Source organism: Heliangelus exortis, chromosome 28 (assembly GCF_036169615.1).
Source record: "Heliangelus exortis chromosome 28, bHelExo1.hap1, whole genome shotgun sequence".
In the NCBI taxonomy this organism is placed as follows: Eukaryota; Metazoa; Chordata; class Aves; order Apodiformes; family Trochilidae; genus Heliangelus; species Heliangelus exortis.
In genome coordinates, this window is record NC_092449.1 from 5329969 (window position 1) to 5347549 (window position 17581).

The 17581-nt window shown below is 46.9% G+C and overlaps 1 protein-coding gene across 22 annotated transcripts in view; it reads right to left on the bottom strand.

Annotated features, from left to right (window-relative positions):
• PTPRS (protein tyrosine phosphatase receptor type S) overlaps window positions 1–17581 on the bottom strand; it is a 156473-nt gene that overhangs the window by 76046 nt on the left and 62846 nt on the right. For all 22 annotated transcript variants that reach the window (XM_071727895.1, XM_071727897.1, XM_071727903.1 and 19 more), the window contains 2 exons: window positions 2508–2653; window positions 1434–1575 (listed from right to left, as the gene is read on the bottom strand). In XM_071727895.1, the coding sequence (XP_071583996.1) occupies window positions 1434–1575; window positions 2508–2653 (288 nt within the window). The remainder of the gene's footprint in view (window positions 1–1433; window positions 1576–2507; window positions 2654–17581) is intronic.

Below are 17581 nucleotides of genomic sequence, written 5' to 3' on the forward strand. Positions count from 1 at the left end.
AGCCTTCAGTGCACCTACACAAATCTGTCAGACATGACTGGATCACGGGCCCAGAACCCTGGCAGCCAGAAGGCTCAAAGGCAGCCAGAACCCTGACAACCCCGAGCCTGCCAGGTGGGCAGCAGGAGGGATATTCCCTGCTCTAAAGGGAGGTCAAAGGCTTTGCCATGTGCCCTTTATGTCTGGTCTTTATTTACTGCTGTATGTCAGGGATTTGCACACAAATTTTCCTCTGCACTGTCAGGGATGTGCTCACTGGCTGTTCAAACAAAAGGGCTTAAGATGCTCTTGGAGAAGACACTGAAATTGCTGAAGAAAAAGCAACTGGCATACAGGCAGAGCTACCACTTGACTTCATGAGGACCGCTCACTACCTGGAGCACCTAAAACTGTTGCTAGTCATGCTCCCTGCAGAAATAATGTCTCTTCCCACAATTACACCTATTTAAAAGCCCATAGCTCTCCACAGCACCTTCTGCTGATGGCTTCATCAACAGCCACCACTCCCCAGCTCAACTGTTTTCAGTGCCTCTCAAGCAGTTACCCACCACACGCTTCCTGCCAGGATCCCCTGCCTTGCCCTAGGGTTTGCCCAGAGACCACCATGCATCTTTTCCCCTAAAATGGGTCAGTTTTAGCAAGCAGCCAAGCTTGGTGTTTCACAGAGTGATTTTACAGATCTCCAGGGTAACAGCAGTAAACATCCAGAGGCATCCAGAGCAATAACATACTGTTCCCTCCCCCACATCAAGTTCAGGGAGCATATTTCAAACAGATGACATGAAGGAGGCATCCATGTAAACATCCTCTATAGTGGGGACAAGTGAAAAAAAAAAAACCAACCAAAACTAGAACAAATTGGAGAGGGGAACTGTTTTGCTGGAGACATGGAACAAAGGACCTCTAGAAAGAGGGAAGATGACCAGAAGTGCATCTTGCACAAGAAAAAAAGCTTGTATTGCTACCAACTGGTGAAAGCCCATGCAGATCCATAATCATCTGGACTTCAGCCCAGTTAGGGATTCCTTAGAGGTTTTCTTGCATGTCTGGATGAATGGTGCCACAATTCATGAGAGTGCTGGGGAGTTTCTGGTGCTGCTCATAAACCTGAGGAAGGATTTTATATTGGAAGGGAGGGAAGATGATAGAATCATAGGACAATTCTGTTTGGAAGGAACCTCAGCACATTATCCAGCCAAACCTCCTGAAGTGGTCCAGTTTTAGTTTTCTTTCTTATATAGCAATTTTATGATTCCCTGGTGTACTAACAACAAATAGATCTGACAGTTCAGAATAAACCAAAAAAAAAGAGGACTTTGGGCCCTGGCCACATGTTTTGTGATAGCCTTCCCACTCATTTGAAAGAAAGGAAGAGCTGAAGGGTCCCTTCTTCCCCATGACACTGACACATGGCAGGCAGACATGCTCTTTACCTCGGAGGACAGTGAGCTTGGCATGGACGGTGACCTCCCCATGAGGGTTTTGAGCAACACACTCATAAATGTTCTCATCTCGGGGAGTCCGGAGGGGCTGGATCCTCAAAACAGCACCTGCACTTTCATCAAATTCAATTGTCTGGGGAATAAAGAGAAAGAGACACACACAGTAAGCCTCCTTGGGCTGCATGTGGAAGGTTCATTCCTGCTCTGCAGGAGGCACCAGCAGGTATACAAGCAAGCACACTCACAAACCCACTTCAGCCGCTGCCCCACAGTCCCCTACATGTAACCCATGGTCTCTTCACCAACCTCCACATGACAGAGAAGGATTGCAAATCCTGTCTCTGACCACTGAACCCCCCAAAACTTCTATGCATGTCTCAAATGCCCTGGAAGAATGAGCCATGGGGACAGCGTGTGTGGAGTGGGTGTTCAGGCTACAACTCTGATGAAGGAGGAGGAAACAGACCAAGTGAAAACAAAATAAAAATGAACCCCCGCCTTCTTCCTCCATCTGCATGGGCAGCTGAGACCACAAAGCTCCTCTAAGCACACAGCTGCCTGGCAGGGCTGAGTCCCACAGCAAATTCCACAGGATGACCTCCTAGTCCCTGTTCCTCCACTCTCATTTCTGTCTAAACAATACCAATTGCTTGGGGCTGGGCTGCCAGCAACTGTCATGTTTACTCCAGGCTATCCCAGGGTTAAAACAATGAGCAATGGATGGGTATGAAAGGTGCATTTACAGAGCTAAAGAAGTGCTAGCTGAGTTGGGGTCTCTTAGGGAAGAAAGAAGGCAGCTTTATATTATACCTCAGGAGGGGACAAAAAGCAATAAACAAAAGAAAAAAACCCTCCAACTAAGTAAGTGAGCCAAGCTGTCTCTTGCTTTGGAACAAGCCCAGCTGTTGACATGGCCAAGTGCTTGCATTTCACTCCTTCTGCTGTTAAAACTCCTCCCCTTCCAAACCTCCCTCTATTATCAGGTCTTAGAATGGCCAAGGAAGAGCTGGTTTGTGTCAGTCTTTATACTTATACACAGGCACAGATTTCAAGAACATCTCTTACCTCAAATCTCTGGGAGTTCACTTTCTTCCCTTTCTTGTTCCAGGTGACCCGTGGCTTGGGATCTCCAGTTGCTTGGCACACGAAGGAGGCCACCCCTCCTGACACACCAATTTGGTCCACAGGTTTTTTAATGAACACTGGGGGACCTTTAAGGAAAAAAAAAAAAAAAGAAAAAAGAAAAAAAGAAGGTAACTGGCACAAGAAGAACTCTAATGAACACTGTTTGTAATTAACAGTACCATTATCACTGCTATTCTCAAATGATCCCTCGTGAAATTAAACCTCTTGGTCTTTCAGCAACAGTCTTTACCTCCATTTTACATATGGAGAAGCTACAGTACTAAATGATTAAGTGCCTGATACTATACAGAGATTTTCACATGATGATGCTGCAAAGCCTCTTTTACTTCTGAAAAGTGGACTTTAAAATTGTCTTGCACAGGAGAAATTGTTCTCTAGAAACACTGAATTGCACTCCCCAGATCCTAGATGAGCCAAAGACAAAGGAAAGGGAAAGATCTATAGGAACTTAGCCAAAACAAGGGTAAAAGGTAGGAGAAAGACCATGAAATAAATGGAGTACATGAGATCTTGAGGATGGTGACATGAAGGAGGCTGATGGCCAGGAGGTTTAGCATATGAAATCTCCTTGGCTTCTAATACATCTCTGGTTTTATCTGCATGTCTTTCCCATGGCTCTCACTGGTACCTTTACACAGCAACAAGGAAAAGGAAAAGGCATGTTGATAGGATACAGCCCAACAAACTAAAGTCATGATCGCTTCAAAACAATCCAGTTGTCAAACCCAAGAGGATGGGCAAGCCAAGACTGCAGTCTTCTCCTGCCATTCTCCCTTCCCTTCTTTCTCCCTTTTCTTTTCATGAGTCATCTGAGAAAATCAAGGAACTCACACTGCTGAAGGAAGAAGCCAACACCTCCTCAAACTCCTCTTATAACCAGATGCTCAAAGGTGCAGCAATGCCTGAATAAACATACTCAGAGCCCAGGGCTGCATTTTAGGCAGCCTATACCCAAGGGCATAACATTCAAACTCACAGTACTTCTCTCTCATCCCCTGCCACTGATTTCCATCCATTGCCTTCAAGAGCACCTCTGCAAGAAGGGGAACGGATGCTGGGATGGGCTTTCCAACCAAGGAAGGTGTCAAGGGCCCTCTGATGAAACAAAGATGGAGCCAGGAGTGTTTGTGCAGAGCACATATTGCCCCTACCCTCAGGGAATCCTCCTTCCATGCTCTAACCTGTTTTCCCTGCACAGTTTCCTCTCACCTAGTTAGTTTAAAATTTATTGAAATATTTAAATCACAAGGCCACAGCTGTGTTCAAATAAAATCACTCAGCTCATAAAGTTGCCGTCTGTTATTCTTGAGAAAAGTAGACCACATGACTCTGAAATGTGTGTATTTATATGTACATACTCAGAGACTATAAAACAAGACGTGAGCAGCCTACCAAAGAGCTTAAGAAGAGGGCAAATGGTAGCTAGAAAAAGCTCTGCAGGGTTGAGACACAAAAGGATTCATTCCCCCCTTCCATACCTGGCTGGCCAGCAGTATATAAATAAAAGCCACTGAGCAAGCACATGTGATGCAATCAAGCATTTGTTTCCATGCTGGAGGTAAATAAAATTTGCTGGAGCTGTTTACATCCCACCAAACGCTGTGTGTACAAAGCATCAGATTTATAAATATCCGAATCTATATTTAGAGGTCAGAATCTTTGCAATGTTACAGCTAAAGGTTATCAAGCAAGTCCCACTGGAGGTACTGGCACTGGGGAATCTGTCTTCCAGCTGAGAAAGGCAAAACCAAAACTTTGCTTCAGGCTAAAATATAAATGCTCACTCTGCCCGCAACCTGAAGAGTTTGCAGAAGTCAATTCTGAAAGTACAGCCAAGAACATCCAGGGCTTTTAAGAACACTCCATCGATGCAAATTTATTTCCTAAAATGAAAGCCCCTAATAATCCTTAATGCCACATACGCATTTAAATCAGTGCAAGCAGCACAATGAGAGCACAGCGAGAAATAAAATAAGGGTCTATTTCTGTCCTGAAGAAAGGGACAGTGCTTAAAAAAATAGAGATTGAACTTGGGAGTCATTGCTCAGCATCCCTTCTTGGGGATTTCTGTGAAGGAGAAGCAGAGTTGTTCTGTGAACACCCTTCTGAGCTCACTGCAATGCTCAACAGCCTACAACAGACAGCGAGAGACAAAGGAAACCAAACAAATATCCTTATCAAACAATCTGGTAGGTTTTGCTACTCGCTTGTAAAAAATAGGTGAAAATCAAAGCTAAATTGATGATTTTAAAACTGCCCACGCCTCCAAGCTCCAGACTCTTGCCCCCCCTCCACCAAATCATCCATTGTGCTCTCCGTGCCCCCCCTGCAGCTCTTGTCATTGCAGCCCACGCCAAGTGCAGAACAACTCTCTCCCCTCCGGGTGAAAGCCAGAGCTATCACAGGCAAGGTGGTGATGATACAAAGCTGAAACAAATTCCTCCGTGCTGCGTGGGACTGCCACAGCTCTGCCGTGCCAGGTCCAGCTTGCAGTGAAACACATAGAATTCACTCTTCAGCTCTGCAAATCGCTTTGAAAGCCTCCCAAAAGCAGGAGCAAGGTGCCATGTGAAAGTGAAACATTATCAGCCCACTCAGAGGGGCTTGTGTGTTTCCCTTCATTTGCCAAGATTGTAAGACCCCTGTTTTAAATAAATAAAAATCAGAGACAGGCATTTTCCAGATTGCAGCCTCACAATTCAGGAGATTTTATATCACTTCAGCAATCATTCCTCACGAGAATACGTTAGGCTTGGAAAGACTGGGTTTGAGTTCCACCTAGGTCCAGAGATCACAATAGCTTTTTCTGCCCTTTCTCTGCTACCAAAGTAGCAGAACCTGTGGTGGTTTGATTTGTTGTTTATTTTTTTTTACTATCAAAACAGGAATGGAAAAACCTGGAGCTTAAAAGAACTTTCCTACTACGAGAGGCTTCCTGCAGGGTCCGTGTGTCTGGAGAGAAGGTTGAAAAGACAGGACAGCTGCTGTGTACCTGTGATTCTTCTCTACAGCTTAATGGAAAACCATCAAGTTGAACTGAGCCTTTCACTCCTGCCCACCACCTACGCACTTCCCAAAAAGCAACAGCCAGGGCAAGCTACATGCTGGATAGTTGCCACAGACTGTAAGGAAGAGACACAGAGCACGGGACGGATGGTGAATATGTAATTGCATCCGCAGAGAGGATCAGCACAGACACTGTCTGCCTTCTGCCCCAACCTCTGCCACCCCTTCAGACAGCTCTGCTCCTGTCCTGCAAACCCCAGAGCTGCCAAGGGACTGGGTGCTCACCTTCCTGGTCAGCTCTGTGTAGACAACCTCCAGCTGGCTTCACTTTGCCAAGCAGAGGCCCAGAGAAGCATGGGTGGTGCTGGCAGCTGTTCAGAAGGGACATGACGCAGACTTACTGCTGGGATCCTGGGAATTCTGAGGCAGACTTTGAGAAGATGAGGAGGTGATAAGGGTGGGGTCTCCTACTTATCCTAGAGACAGCCACACCAGAGGAGCAGGGAATGACGTCAGCCCACGTATGAGGGCTGCGAGCCATGGCAGCTTTCCTCACAGAAGAGGAAAAAGCTGCTGCCTCACCTACCCCTCCTTCCATCCTTCCTTCCTGCCTTCTTTCACATTACACCAAAGCAGAAAAAGTTTTGAATGCAGTAAAAAAACCCCCAAACTAACCCCACCATCTCCCTGGCTAATGATACACAGATGACAAAACAGTCTGAGAAACTTTACAGCAAGGAAGACTGAAAGATGTCAGAGTGGGGGAAAGAAGGGGACATCTCACCCTTTAAACCCAAATGTCCCTCAGGAATTGCTGCCATGGTGAACAGTGAATGATGGACGAGGAGTGAGGGAGACAGGCTGGCCACCATATGCTTGTCTGAAACATCAAAAGCCAAAGCCAGGGAAAGGGATAGAAGACCCGGAGGTGGTTTGCAGGATGGGAAAGAGGCAGGAGCACAAATGGGCTTAACATATCTGAGCTGACAGCTAAAGGGGAGCAGGGTGTGGGGGTAGAAAAAGCAGAGTTAGGAACCTGTGCCATGGAGCCTTTTCCTTTGCCTCCTGTAGGTCTCCAGACTGAGATGGCTGCTCCTCATGCAGGCACTGAGGGTGGGTTTATGCAATGACAAGGACTTTGGGGGTACATTTAGCCTTGCAGAACACACCACAGAGCAGGAGCTCTGTCTCTACACTACCTCACTATGTTACAGACACAAAATGGGACAGCCAGCCTGAAAAACTGGCTCAGCTAAGGCAGCTGAATCCTTTCTGGTGGTGCAGAGGGATGTGCAAAGCACTGTGGCAGCACTTACCCACTGTGCAGCTCACTGAGTAGTTTCAGGGAAGGCTGAGCAGTGAGCTTGAACAGGAATGAAGGAATGAGGCAGGTCCTGGTGGGGAAATACTTTCCTGGGTCTGAGACAAAACTGATTCTCAAAGCATTTTGTGTCAGCCTCCCAGATCAATACCCTGACATCCCCCACCCTTCCTGCAGCCAAAATGCCTCAGTGTTGGCTCAGAAATACGGGGCAATTGGAGAAATGGATGGGGCTGGCTAACAAGAGCAGACTGAAGACAGCCCCCTGCCCCTCCAGCCCGGCCTCCATGAGCACACACACAAAGCCAGAACCTGCCCTTCGCCACGGAGTTCGTGAGGTAAACCCTCAGTCCTGACAGGCCCGGGCCCAGCCAGCGGCACACAACCTTCCACCTCCATCATGAGGGAAGAGAAAACTCCACACATTTTGCTGCCAGAAATGGCTGGAAGACTAACTATGGCCTGAAGTGCTCCTCCCTCCTGGGCTACAGCCTGCCAGCTTTGGGGCAGGTCCCAGGCAGAAAGCTGCTCCCACAGGGAGACGGACAACATGTCCGCCATTGTACCCTTCCACCCACTCCCCCCCACACAGGGGAGGCCCAAAGCTGCCATAGCACCAGCACCAGGCCTGTCTGACCCTGAGGAAAATGCCAGAGGATGGTCCCTGACCACCTTGCTGTATTATCCCAGATTTGGGCAGAATTGGGTAGTGTGTGTGTGTCCCTCTGCCCCTCTCCACACCTCTGATCCCCCTCAGCTCCTTCCCTTTATCTCCCACCACACAGCAGGGACCAAGTGCTGATTCCAGATGGCAAAATTCACCTCTGTGCTGAACACCCCCCTCCTGCCACCCCCAGGAAAAGCACCTCAACAATGGGCCACAAATAAAGACAAACCACTTATTCTTTCATCTGGCCCCAGCACACAGAGCAGTGGGAGCCTGGCTGAAAGGGTCCCTCGCCCACAGCAGAACAAATCCATAGAGACAAAAGAAAGCCAGACACAAAAATCCTATTTTCAAAGGTTTTGCTTCCAATTCTTGGTGTGCTGCTGGCACAAGTGTTATGGTGGAGGTCCATGTGCTGGTCCAGCTGAGCCATGGTGTTGACACATGAAGTGGCTGGGGGTTCACTTCCTTTCTTGGTAAATAAACACTCATTACCCACTCCCTGGGGAGCACAGGGGTTCACCACTGAACCCCAAACACACCACAGAAATTAAAGCAACAGCAAGACCTCAACAGGCAAGTCATTTTCTTGCCAGTTTCTCACAGCCTTCCTGAATGCATGGGGCAGCCATCCTTTTACCCATCATTTAATCTGGACCTTCAACCAATGTCCCCGTGGTGCTGAGTGTGACATTTCCCCTCTGAGCTGCCCACCATGAGAGTGTGCCCACACTATAAGAGAGATCCAGTGCATTTTAGTCAAATGACCACTTTTCTTCTAGCTCAAAAATAACAAACAGATCAAAACCTACCCTTTTTTGTGTCTATATGCACACACACCTCTCCGCCTTTCAAGAACGAAGTCAAAAGACGAGGCCATTAAACCATTTATGGTCAGTGTTGTTTTGCTGTTAGCACTGGCACACCCCAATCTGCTCTTCCAGGCTCCAGATGATTCCCATAAGCAGGATTCAGATCTCTGGCTCTGACGCAAATTCGGCTGACCTTGGGCACTCACCCTTCCCCACATCTCAGTCTGCCACACGGAGGTGACAATCCTCATTTCTCACACCTGCCTGCTTGCCTGTCTTTGTCTAGACACTACAAGCAATTTGGAGTAAAGGATGGTCACAGAACAGATCTGTTCAGCACTCAGCACCCTAGGTGGTACTGCACACAGCTACAGCCTCTAAATACTGTAATACAAGCAAAACAAAATAACCATGAAAAATCACAAGAGACAGATCTCAGGGACATTCTTCCACAGGTATTTCTTGGAGGGAGAAGATGAAAAGCAGATGCCAGAGAAAATCTTAGCAATCTCCCAACACCAGATCATGTTAGCTAGAATGGGGGCATCTCTCTTCATTATTTCTCATATCTTACTAAGTTCAAGAGCATCTATGAAACAATCCGATGGCATCCTCACAGCCATGCAAAGGGTTAAACCCCCCTCTTCTCCTCCCTTTCCCTTTGGTTTTTGGGCTGAAACTTTCTGCTGATCTAGTGAAACTCCATCTCTGTTTTTCTACAACTGCTGACAGGCTCACAATTGGAGAAGGAGCACAAGGTACTCCGACAACTACAGCCCTGGGCAGTGGTGGTTTCATCTCTCCTCCTGGAAAACCTCTCCAGGATTGTGAGATCCTGGTCTGGCCATGCACTGAGTGTTGGTTTCCTGGTTTAGGAAACGTGGTGCACATGTTTGTGCTGCTCTGGTCCGCTGGGATGCCCTGCAATGAGGGCTGGGAGTGCTGAGCAGCTGGGGACAGCCTGGGAGGCATGGCCAGATGAACAGCTTTGTCACCCTACTGAATCTGGGGGAGCAGAGGACAGAAAGGATGGGAAAATCATCAGGGATAGGGAGAGGAGAGATCAGTGGGGAAAATGCAAGAGAACTGGAGCGAGATGGAGAAAAAGGAGATGTTCAGAGGCAGGAAAGTGAAGATTAGATAGAGGAGACAAAGCACAGAGCACATGAAAACAGGAGAGAGCAGCCAAATATGAGACAGATGGAGAGTGGGGAGCAAGGATGGGAGGTTTGGAATGGGTACATATCTCAAAGCAGCAGCATTAGGGTGTGGGGGAGCTTGCAAGAGGGGTAAAGGCAAGAAAGATGGCTCCAGGATTTACATTTCTCTTCATGAGTGGAGTGAGAACTGCGAGCAAGACTGATGCAGGCAGTGGGGAGGATCTCTGTGAAGGCACTCAACAAGATTGAAAATACCCTTTGGAGAGGTCCTGCAGAGACTCTGGTCCCCTTGAAATCCATGGTTTTACTGACAAGATTTTCTACTTTTCTTTTTTTTTTTTCCCGAGGGCTGTTTCTCAGTGCCTCACAAATAAAATTAAAATGAGGGGTTTCTGACAGAATAAACAAACAGGGAGTGAATTATATTCCATTTCCCCGTCAATAACTTCTCTCCAACCCAGTCGTCTTATCATCATAAAAAGTCCATTAAGCAGTAATTGGGGAGGCAGCAGAATGCAGGGCAGGTCCATGAAACAGAAGCCCGCTCGCTCCCCAACTGGCCTTTTCTGGGAAGGCAGACAGGATAATTATAGCCTTCAGACAGAGACTTCCTCTTACTGTCAGCAGCTCTTGGCTCTCTTCAGGGAGATGGCATTGGAAAGGTTGGGGTAAAAAAAGACCGAGGACATTTTTGTCAGAAGTGCAGTACTTCCACCTTGCTATTCCCCTGCTGCTGCTGCACCAAAGCTCTTCCCCGGCTCCAAAAAGCTGAGCTATGCACAGGGGAGTGCAGGCTTTCCCCTCACTGGACACCAGGCAATGTCATTGAAAGATTACCCCCTTTTCCTTTCTTGCAAGCTCTCAGAGAAGGAAGGACAGAAGGATGCAACCCAGCATGGGATTTAACACAAGCAGAAACTGGGTGAGAAAGACCAAGAACTCATTTCATCCACCTTTGCTACACTGGCTGCCCCACAGCCTCAAAATCTGCTCCTTTCTGAGGATTCCTGCCTGTGCTGCCAGCTTCCCCCTTTCCCCTAAGCCAGGATGAGGCAGCAGACCCCTCATAGCTAGCACCATGCCAAGCTCTTCCTGACATGAGGCTTGAAATTTTGGGGAGCTGGCACATTCATGCAGCCTTCAGGCTCTGCTTTGCAATACAGACCCTTTGGAAGAGGAGGTAGGAGCCTGAAGCAGTGGAGGCAGGTTGAGACTGAGGCTACCAAAGATCTATTCCAAGTTTTGACACCCAAGGTGAGAAAAAACACGTTATCCTGCCTGCTGGAGGGGAAGCATAATCCTTCCTTCTGGTTTGTTTAAACCAGAAGTTTAAACAGTTAGTTTTCAGGGATGGGACTGTGCCTTATCACTTAGGAACAGAAGTTAGTATGAAGTTATCCAGGTTCAGCAGGACTTCTCCAGGCTACAATCATCTCTCTGAACGTATGGAAACGATCCACCTCTCTCCAAAACACACAGGTTATCTGTCACTGCCACACATCAGTCCCAGCCCTGATACAGCCAAGGAAAACATTCTTCCAGCTGGGATTTATGGAAATGATACACACATACAGGATGCAAACTGCTGTACAGGACAGGGCAGAGCTGTCTCTGTTCTATGGGGACTGGGATGGTATTTTGGGCGTTCTTCTTCCCACCCTAACAACAAAACAGGTATCTGGTACCTCCCCATACTGTGAGAGCTCTGGCATGGTGGAAGCCTGGAGCACCATGTGAGCTTCAGCTTAATGAATGAGCAATAAGGGACTAACTTTGGGGTGAAGGAATCTGGATTTTGGCAGTCGAGGACAGCAAATGTGGCAAGCAGCTGGGGCTCAGCATCAGAACAGGACCCTGCATGTGAGGCAAGAAAGGATGGAAAAGAGACAGCACTTTGCAGCATATGGAATATGCACACAAGAGAACATGACCTAGAAGATACAAAATTGAGTTTGCTTTTCAAGGCACTCTGTGGCCCCACTCCACAAATACTCTCTCCTCATGTCTCAGTTTCCTCACCTCCCTTCTCTTACCAATTCAGATGGAGAGAGCTCCAGGACTGCCAACCACTTCCCTCTCTGCTTACTGCCTGCACCCAGCACAGAGAGGCTGCACCCTCTCCTCCTGGTACAAACCAAACTGAGGGGCTAAGGACCAAGTAGGTGGGGTAAGGTAGATGCATCTCTGGCCAGGATTCACCTTCTTGGATCACAACACAATGCCAGGAAGAAAGTTCCTCCTTGTGACCAGCAAGAGCTGAAGCAGACAAGCAATGCTGTCATGTATGATAGCAGCCCTGGGATCAGCTGCTGAAGGGTCAGCACAGGAGCCTCAGCCATGTGGAAGGGCAGGACCCTGGGGTACACAAGTGCTTTCCATCAGCTGTAACATCTCATTCCATATTTGTCCACAAGTCCTATAACAAGGCATAATAACCCAGAGCAAAGCAAGAAACCCAAGGAGCTATCCTGGCAGTTTAATGAGGGCCCCTTGTCCATCAATGTCACAACTGCCATCCCAAATTGTTTGCAATCAGCAGCTTAAGGCAGGGAGCTCTCCCTTCCCTTGCCATGTTACTAGGACAGCTTCTGCTCCAACCATCCCATTGATATTGACATCCTGGAGGAGCTTGATTCACCCCCGACCTGCAGCAGACTTGGCTCTTTATTCAGCTTCAACTTTTCTGAGTCACTAAAGAACAGGAGCCTATGGGAGATACCAGAACATGAAAAACCACCTCTTATGGGACAAGCCTGAAAGAAGAAAAAGCTTAATGAGCAAGGATCCCCACTCCTGGGGGGCTGTGCCATCTTAATATAGCCCAGCAGAGGTCCTGAGCCACTGAAAAGTGACAGCAGAGTCAGCAGCAGAGGGGAAAACAAACTGCTACAAGCTTCTGCATCTCATGGTCTTTCAGAGAAAGCACAGTGCTAGAAACCCTGAGGATGTGATCAGGGAGATCAGTTCTGATCCTTGGTTTACTGATATGACAGAGACTTTTGCAAAATGTAAACACACAGCTTGGTCCCCTGCCTCCCATTGCCACCTCTGAAGGGGCTGCAACACTACAGACGAATGATCCCAACCAAGATTTGCTGTTTAATACATGCAGGGGTCATTTGGGGATGAAAGGCACACCAGATAAATAAAACATTGTCTGACAAAACTCTGCTCTTTTAATCCAGTAAAAAAAAAGCTAGATTATTTCTACTTACTGGCTGTTGCCTGCTTCTTTCCTTGAAGCAGAGAAGAAGTCTCCTGGTCTACAGGAAAAGAGCAAGGTACAATTCCTAGAGCACAGGATTTGGGATACTTTCAGTTTTTGAAATGGGGTACCTATTTTTGAAATGGGGTACATTTTCCATGGAACAAAAAGACTCCTGGTATACAGGGTTGAAACACCTTGACCTGGGTTTTAACAGTGTATTGAGAGCTTGTAGAACTCATCAATGCAAGGCAGGTCAAGATGAGAGATCTTGAAAACAGGAAACCAGAACCTAATAAAGCCATGACTAATGGATGAATACAACCTTTAACAATCATGAACTTCAGATCCAACCACACAAGTCATTACAATTTCTGTCTCTGAACCACAGTACTCATCATTCAGATTTGTAGCGGGCACATCAAGACAAAAGAATTTATTAAAAAAAAAACAAACAAAAAAAAGAACCTGACAACAGTGGTGAGAAACGGTACAGTGGCAACTGAAGAAACTCAGTGTTGGGATAACTAGAGATTCAGTGAGCCAGAAGAACTGCAACAGATGAGTGAGAGAGAAATGGAAACATGGAAAAAGAACAACAAGGACCTCTTCAAGTCTTCTGTCAGACTCTGATGGAGGAAGGTGAAGCTTTTTTAGAACAGGAAAGATTTCTGTTTGTGTTTGACACAAGCGGAGAGATGCAAGGGATGGATCCCATCAGAAGGCTGTAATGCAGCCTCTCCAGACACCAGGGCAGAAGATGCCTTCCCCTCCCAGGTGAAGGCAGTCCCTCAAGTGGCAGCTACTGGAACTAACCACAATTAGCAGATCTTAGAAGAAAAGGAGAGTATCACGGCATTCATTAAAAAAAAAACCAAAACCACCAAACCAAACGAACAAAAACCCCAAACAGAAAGCCCTCAAAACCAAACAGATCCTACCCACGCAGACAGACAAAGAAATATGAGAGCTGAAGGATCTTCCTGGCTCACTGGGGGATCACACAAGCACCAGTCTCAAGGTGATCTTTAATAGCTGGACTGAAAAAAACCTACACCATCTTTTGAGAAAGTCATTCAAACAACTCAAAGTCCAAGCTTAAGATTTGTAAGCGCTGGCACACTTAATAGCATGCTCAGACTAATTTATGTATAAACACATGAATTCTAACAGAGGTGAGAGAAGAAGAGGACACAGCCAAATTAATTTGACTTGATTAATTAAAAAAACACCAAGTTTCACCACCCCACCACTCTTTAGAGGTTGCATGAGAGTAGGGGGAGTTATACTCATTAATCATGCAGAAAATGCAAAACTATCATCCTCTGAATGAGTTTAAAATAAGGAGAAACCCTTTCAGAATGGGGAGAAATTACTCCCCAAGGCAGCTGAAATTTCTCTTGCAACTTCAAAGGACAATAAATTATTCAAATTGCTCGCGCCACTCCGCATGCTCTCTCACTCTCTCCCCTTCTCAATTTTATGCCTCTGAGTCAATTAAAGGTTTGGAAGACTAGGAGAAACTTTGTGGAATGCTAAACCAGTTGCAGCTCCTTGTATTTATTTTTTTCTTTTTTAAAGCTTTGCTTTTCCTTTCAATCTCAAAAGGATAGAAATGATTCTGTGTGCTGGAGACGGAATCAGAGGCACTGTTTTCACCCAACCTTGTATGAAACAGCAACACTTCACCTCTGCAACAAGCAGGATGAGACATGCTAAAAATTCCCTCTGCAACAGTCCTGTGAAAAGAGGTCAATCCCTGCTCCTCCATGTCAACTGTTCAAATCATTCACTGCAATATCCTCTGTCAAAGCCTTAGCAGTGGCCATCCAAAACATACTTATAAGTCTCTCTCCTGGCAACCTTCAGGTCTAGGTTAGCTGTGATCTCTTCCATAGTCACACTGGCATCTGCTGTGCCCTTGGACAGAGCAGGAGGCTCCTCTGCCAAACTGTAACATGACTATTTAGTGTTTGCAGTATGAGAACCCCAAACCAAGGCTGTGACTAATTACACTGGACAACAGCATGGCAAGAGAAGCCCTAGCTGAAGAATGCAAATCTAGACAAGCAAAAGGAGGAAGGGAGGGGTCACAAAGTTCAAGGATGCTCCTGACTCCTGACCCAGCCCACGGTCTGTATGATGGTCAGCTCCACCACATACAGCAGGAGGCATAAAAGTGACTGTTTTCCTGAACTTAAAAAAAATCCCCCCAAATTAAAGGCAGCTGCAGTGCAGGGAACATCACAGCTTTCTAAGGTGGGAACTGAGACCAATTATGTTTCAAGAGAACATCCTTGACTGGAGGGGAAGAGTGGCATAGAGTAAATAAAACTGTTCTTTGGAGACTCTGCCTCCCAGGCCAACTTGAGCCCAGATTCCATCCCACACACTGGAGAACAACATTCCTCTGGTCAGGCGTCCTTGAAAACCACTCTGCTTTGCCTTCTAAGAAAAATGCTGGGCTTGCCAGGCCACAAAAAAGGTGGGAATACCCTCCCAGATTCCCTTTAGTGACCCAAGATACATATCTAGTTGGGTTTGAAAAGACACAACCACCCAAGGCTTTGCCAGAAAGATGGAAAAGCTGATCTGACCCAAGGTCTTGGTGAGATACCAGCAAGATACTGTCCTTCCTGGCAGCATGTGCAAGAACTGCCTGGCTGGATAGCACAGCCAAAGGGGAATATCACAAAGAAGTACTGGCTTTCTGGTAAAGCCCAAGGCAGAGTGCAAACCCTAGTTTTGACATCCAGGTATGCTGAAGATCTACATTTTCTTTGTCACAAGTGCTATGTAGATGACATTTTCACACAAGCCATTTGTTTATTAACAAACAGATGCTCTTTTCCCCTAACTTAGCCATCTAATGAAGCTGAGCAACAAGAACCTCTGGATGGGAAAAAGACACCCATGACTGGGTCCCAAACACCCGTGACTGCTGCTGTCCCCAGGTGCTCCTCAGCAGAGATAAATCGAATAAGCATCTGTCATCTGGGGCACAGCTGAGACCTGGGAGGTGGCAGTCCCCCCTGCCCCCAAGGAAGCTCTTTCAAAACATGATTTATTTCCTCTCCTGGTCCTACAGAAGACACAAACTCTCCAATTTGAGTTATCTAAAAAAAAGACAGGGAGGAAAAAAAAGAGAGAAAAGAGATCCATCACTTGATCTAGGCAGGCAAGGCTTAATTTAATCAGGCACTTAAACAAGGTGACACAGAAGCTTAATTCTGTGTCCTTGAGTAGGACAACAAGTAGTCCAGAACCCTCAGCAACCACATGCTGGATCACAGCTGGCAGATGGAGAAGGTGACAAAGGAAAGGGGAACTGAGAACCAAGCACAGCAAGGAGGTGTCTCCTTGTCTACAAAGGCAACTGCTGCAGGGGGAACACAAGCAGCAAGTGGAGCTGGGGGAGGGAAGGAGGGATCTCTGCCTTCTGGGAGGATGCAATTCAGATGCTGCCTCCTCTTACACACTGAGATGCTACTCACTGGAGGAACAGTGTGCAATTGCAAGTAGAAACTCCATCACCTACCAACAAACCACAAAACCTCCTATATATCCCCACCCTCTGCTACCCCTCCTGGATCCCTCTGGCTCCCTTTTTCCCAGCAGGTACTGCCATGTACCCCCACCACTTGTGGGGCAATTCAGCCTCACCACACTTCAACACCGTCCCTTCTCTCTCAGGGCAACGTGGTTGCTCTGTCACAAATCAGTCTCAAACCTTCACAAATGGAGCTGCTTTCTCCCACAGTGAAGAAAGATTCACTTCCCACTGCTGCTGTCTTGAAATGTCTATCAAGTCGTAAGATGGAGCCTCCTTGATTTTTACTACCATTTTATCTGACAACTGCTGTCTTGGCCAATGACAGATCAAAGCTAGGGCTTCCAGAGCTAAAAGCTAATTCTCTCTGGATAAGAGGACAGGAGGGACCAGGCAGAGAAGAGGAGTCAGATACACCTGGAAGACACTGATCTGCAGCTCAGAGGAGCCATGCAGCCCCAGCACAGATCACACATACTCCAAACACCATTCTTCAGCTCCCGAAACACAGCTTTGCCAAGCCTGAGCATGGACCTCCACAAGCTCCTCTTCCAACCCACCACAAGTTTTCCATCCTCTCCACAAGCCCCACAGGCATGGTACAACCCTTGCTGCCATCTGCTGCCAACCTCCACGGAGGCACCGAGCACGAGAGCCCCCGCACACGTGTGCCCAGCATGAATTACTGTGTTCTGCAAATTAACGATGGAGCAAGGGCAATTAAAAGGGAAGAAAGCTAGGGTAATGCATCATAAAAGGGGCTTTTTTTCCTTTTATTTTGTCAATTGCAATTTAGATTTAATTATTTATGGTAATACTTCAGAGGGTGCTAGTAAGCGCTCTGTAACGTGATTTATAAAAGGAAGGAAATCTAAGTAATAAGTAATGTTCATGACTGCAACTGCTATTAAATCTTTGCAGGGGTGGAGAGAGCCACACACCAGCCTTCTGTGTATGCAAAGTACCAATTAGCAAAGCACTATTGTAAAACGCAAAGGTTTAATCAATGGGAAAAATCTACTTGAAAACAGCAAGCATGCTGATTTCACTTATAAAATTACTGCATTTCTATACAGTAAGTGCCTTTTTATCTGCAACTGAGAAGCACTTAATATGGGCTTGTTGTTCCTTTGGGTAGCACAGGAGGACAGGAGTACCTGACCACTGTTCTGAGCTCTGGTCAAAAGCAGCTGTAACCTGCTCAGTGCAGGCAGAACAAACTGGGCAGCTGTGAAACGAGACTGACCTTGCACATGCACAGAATGAGATGTT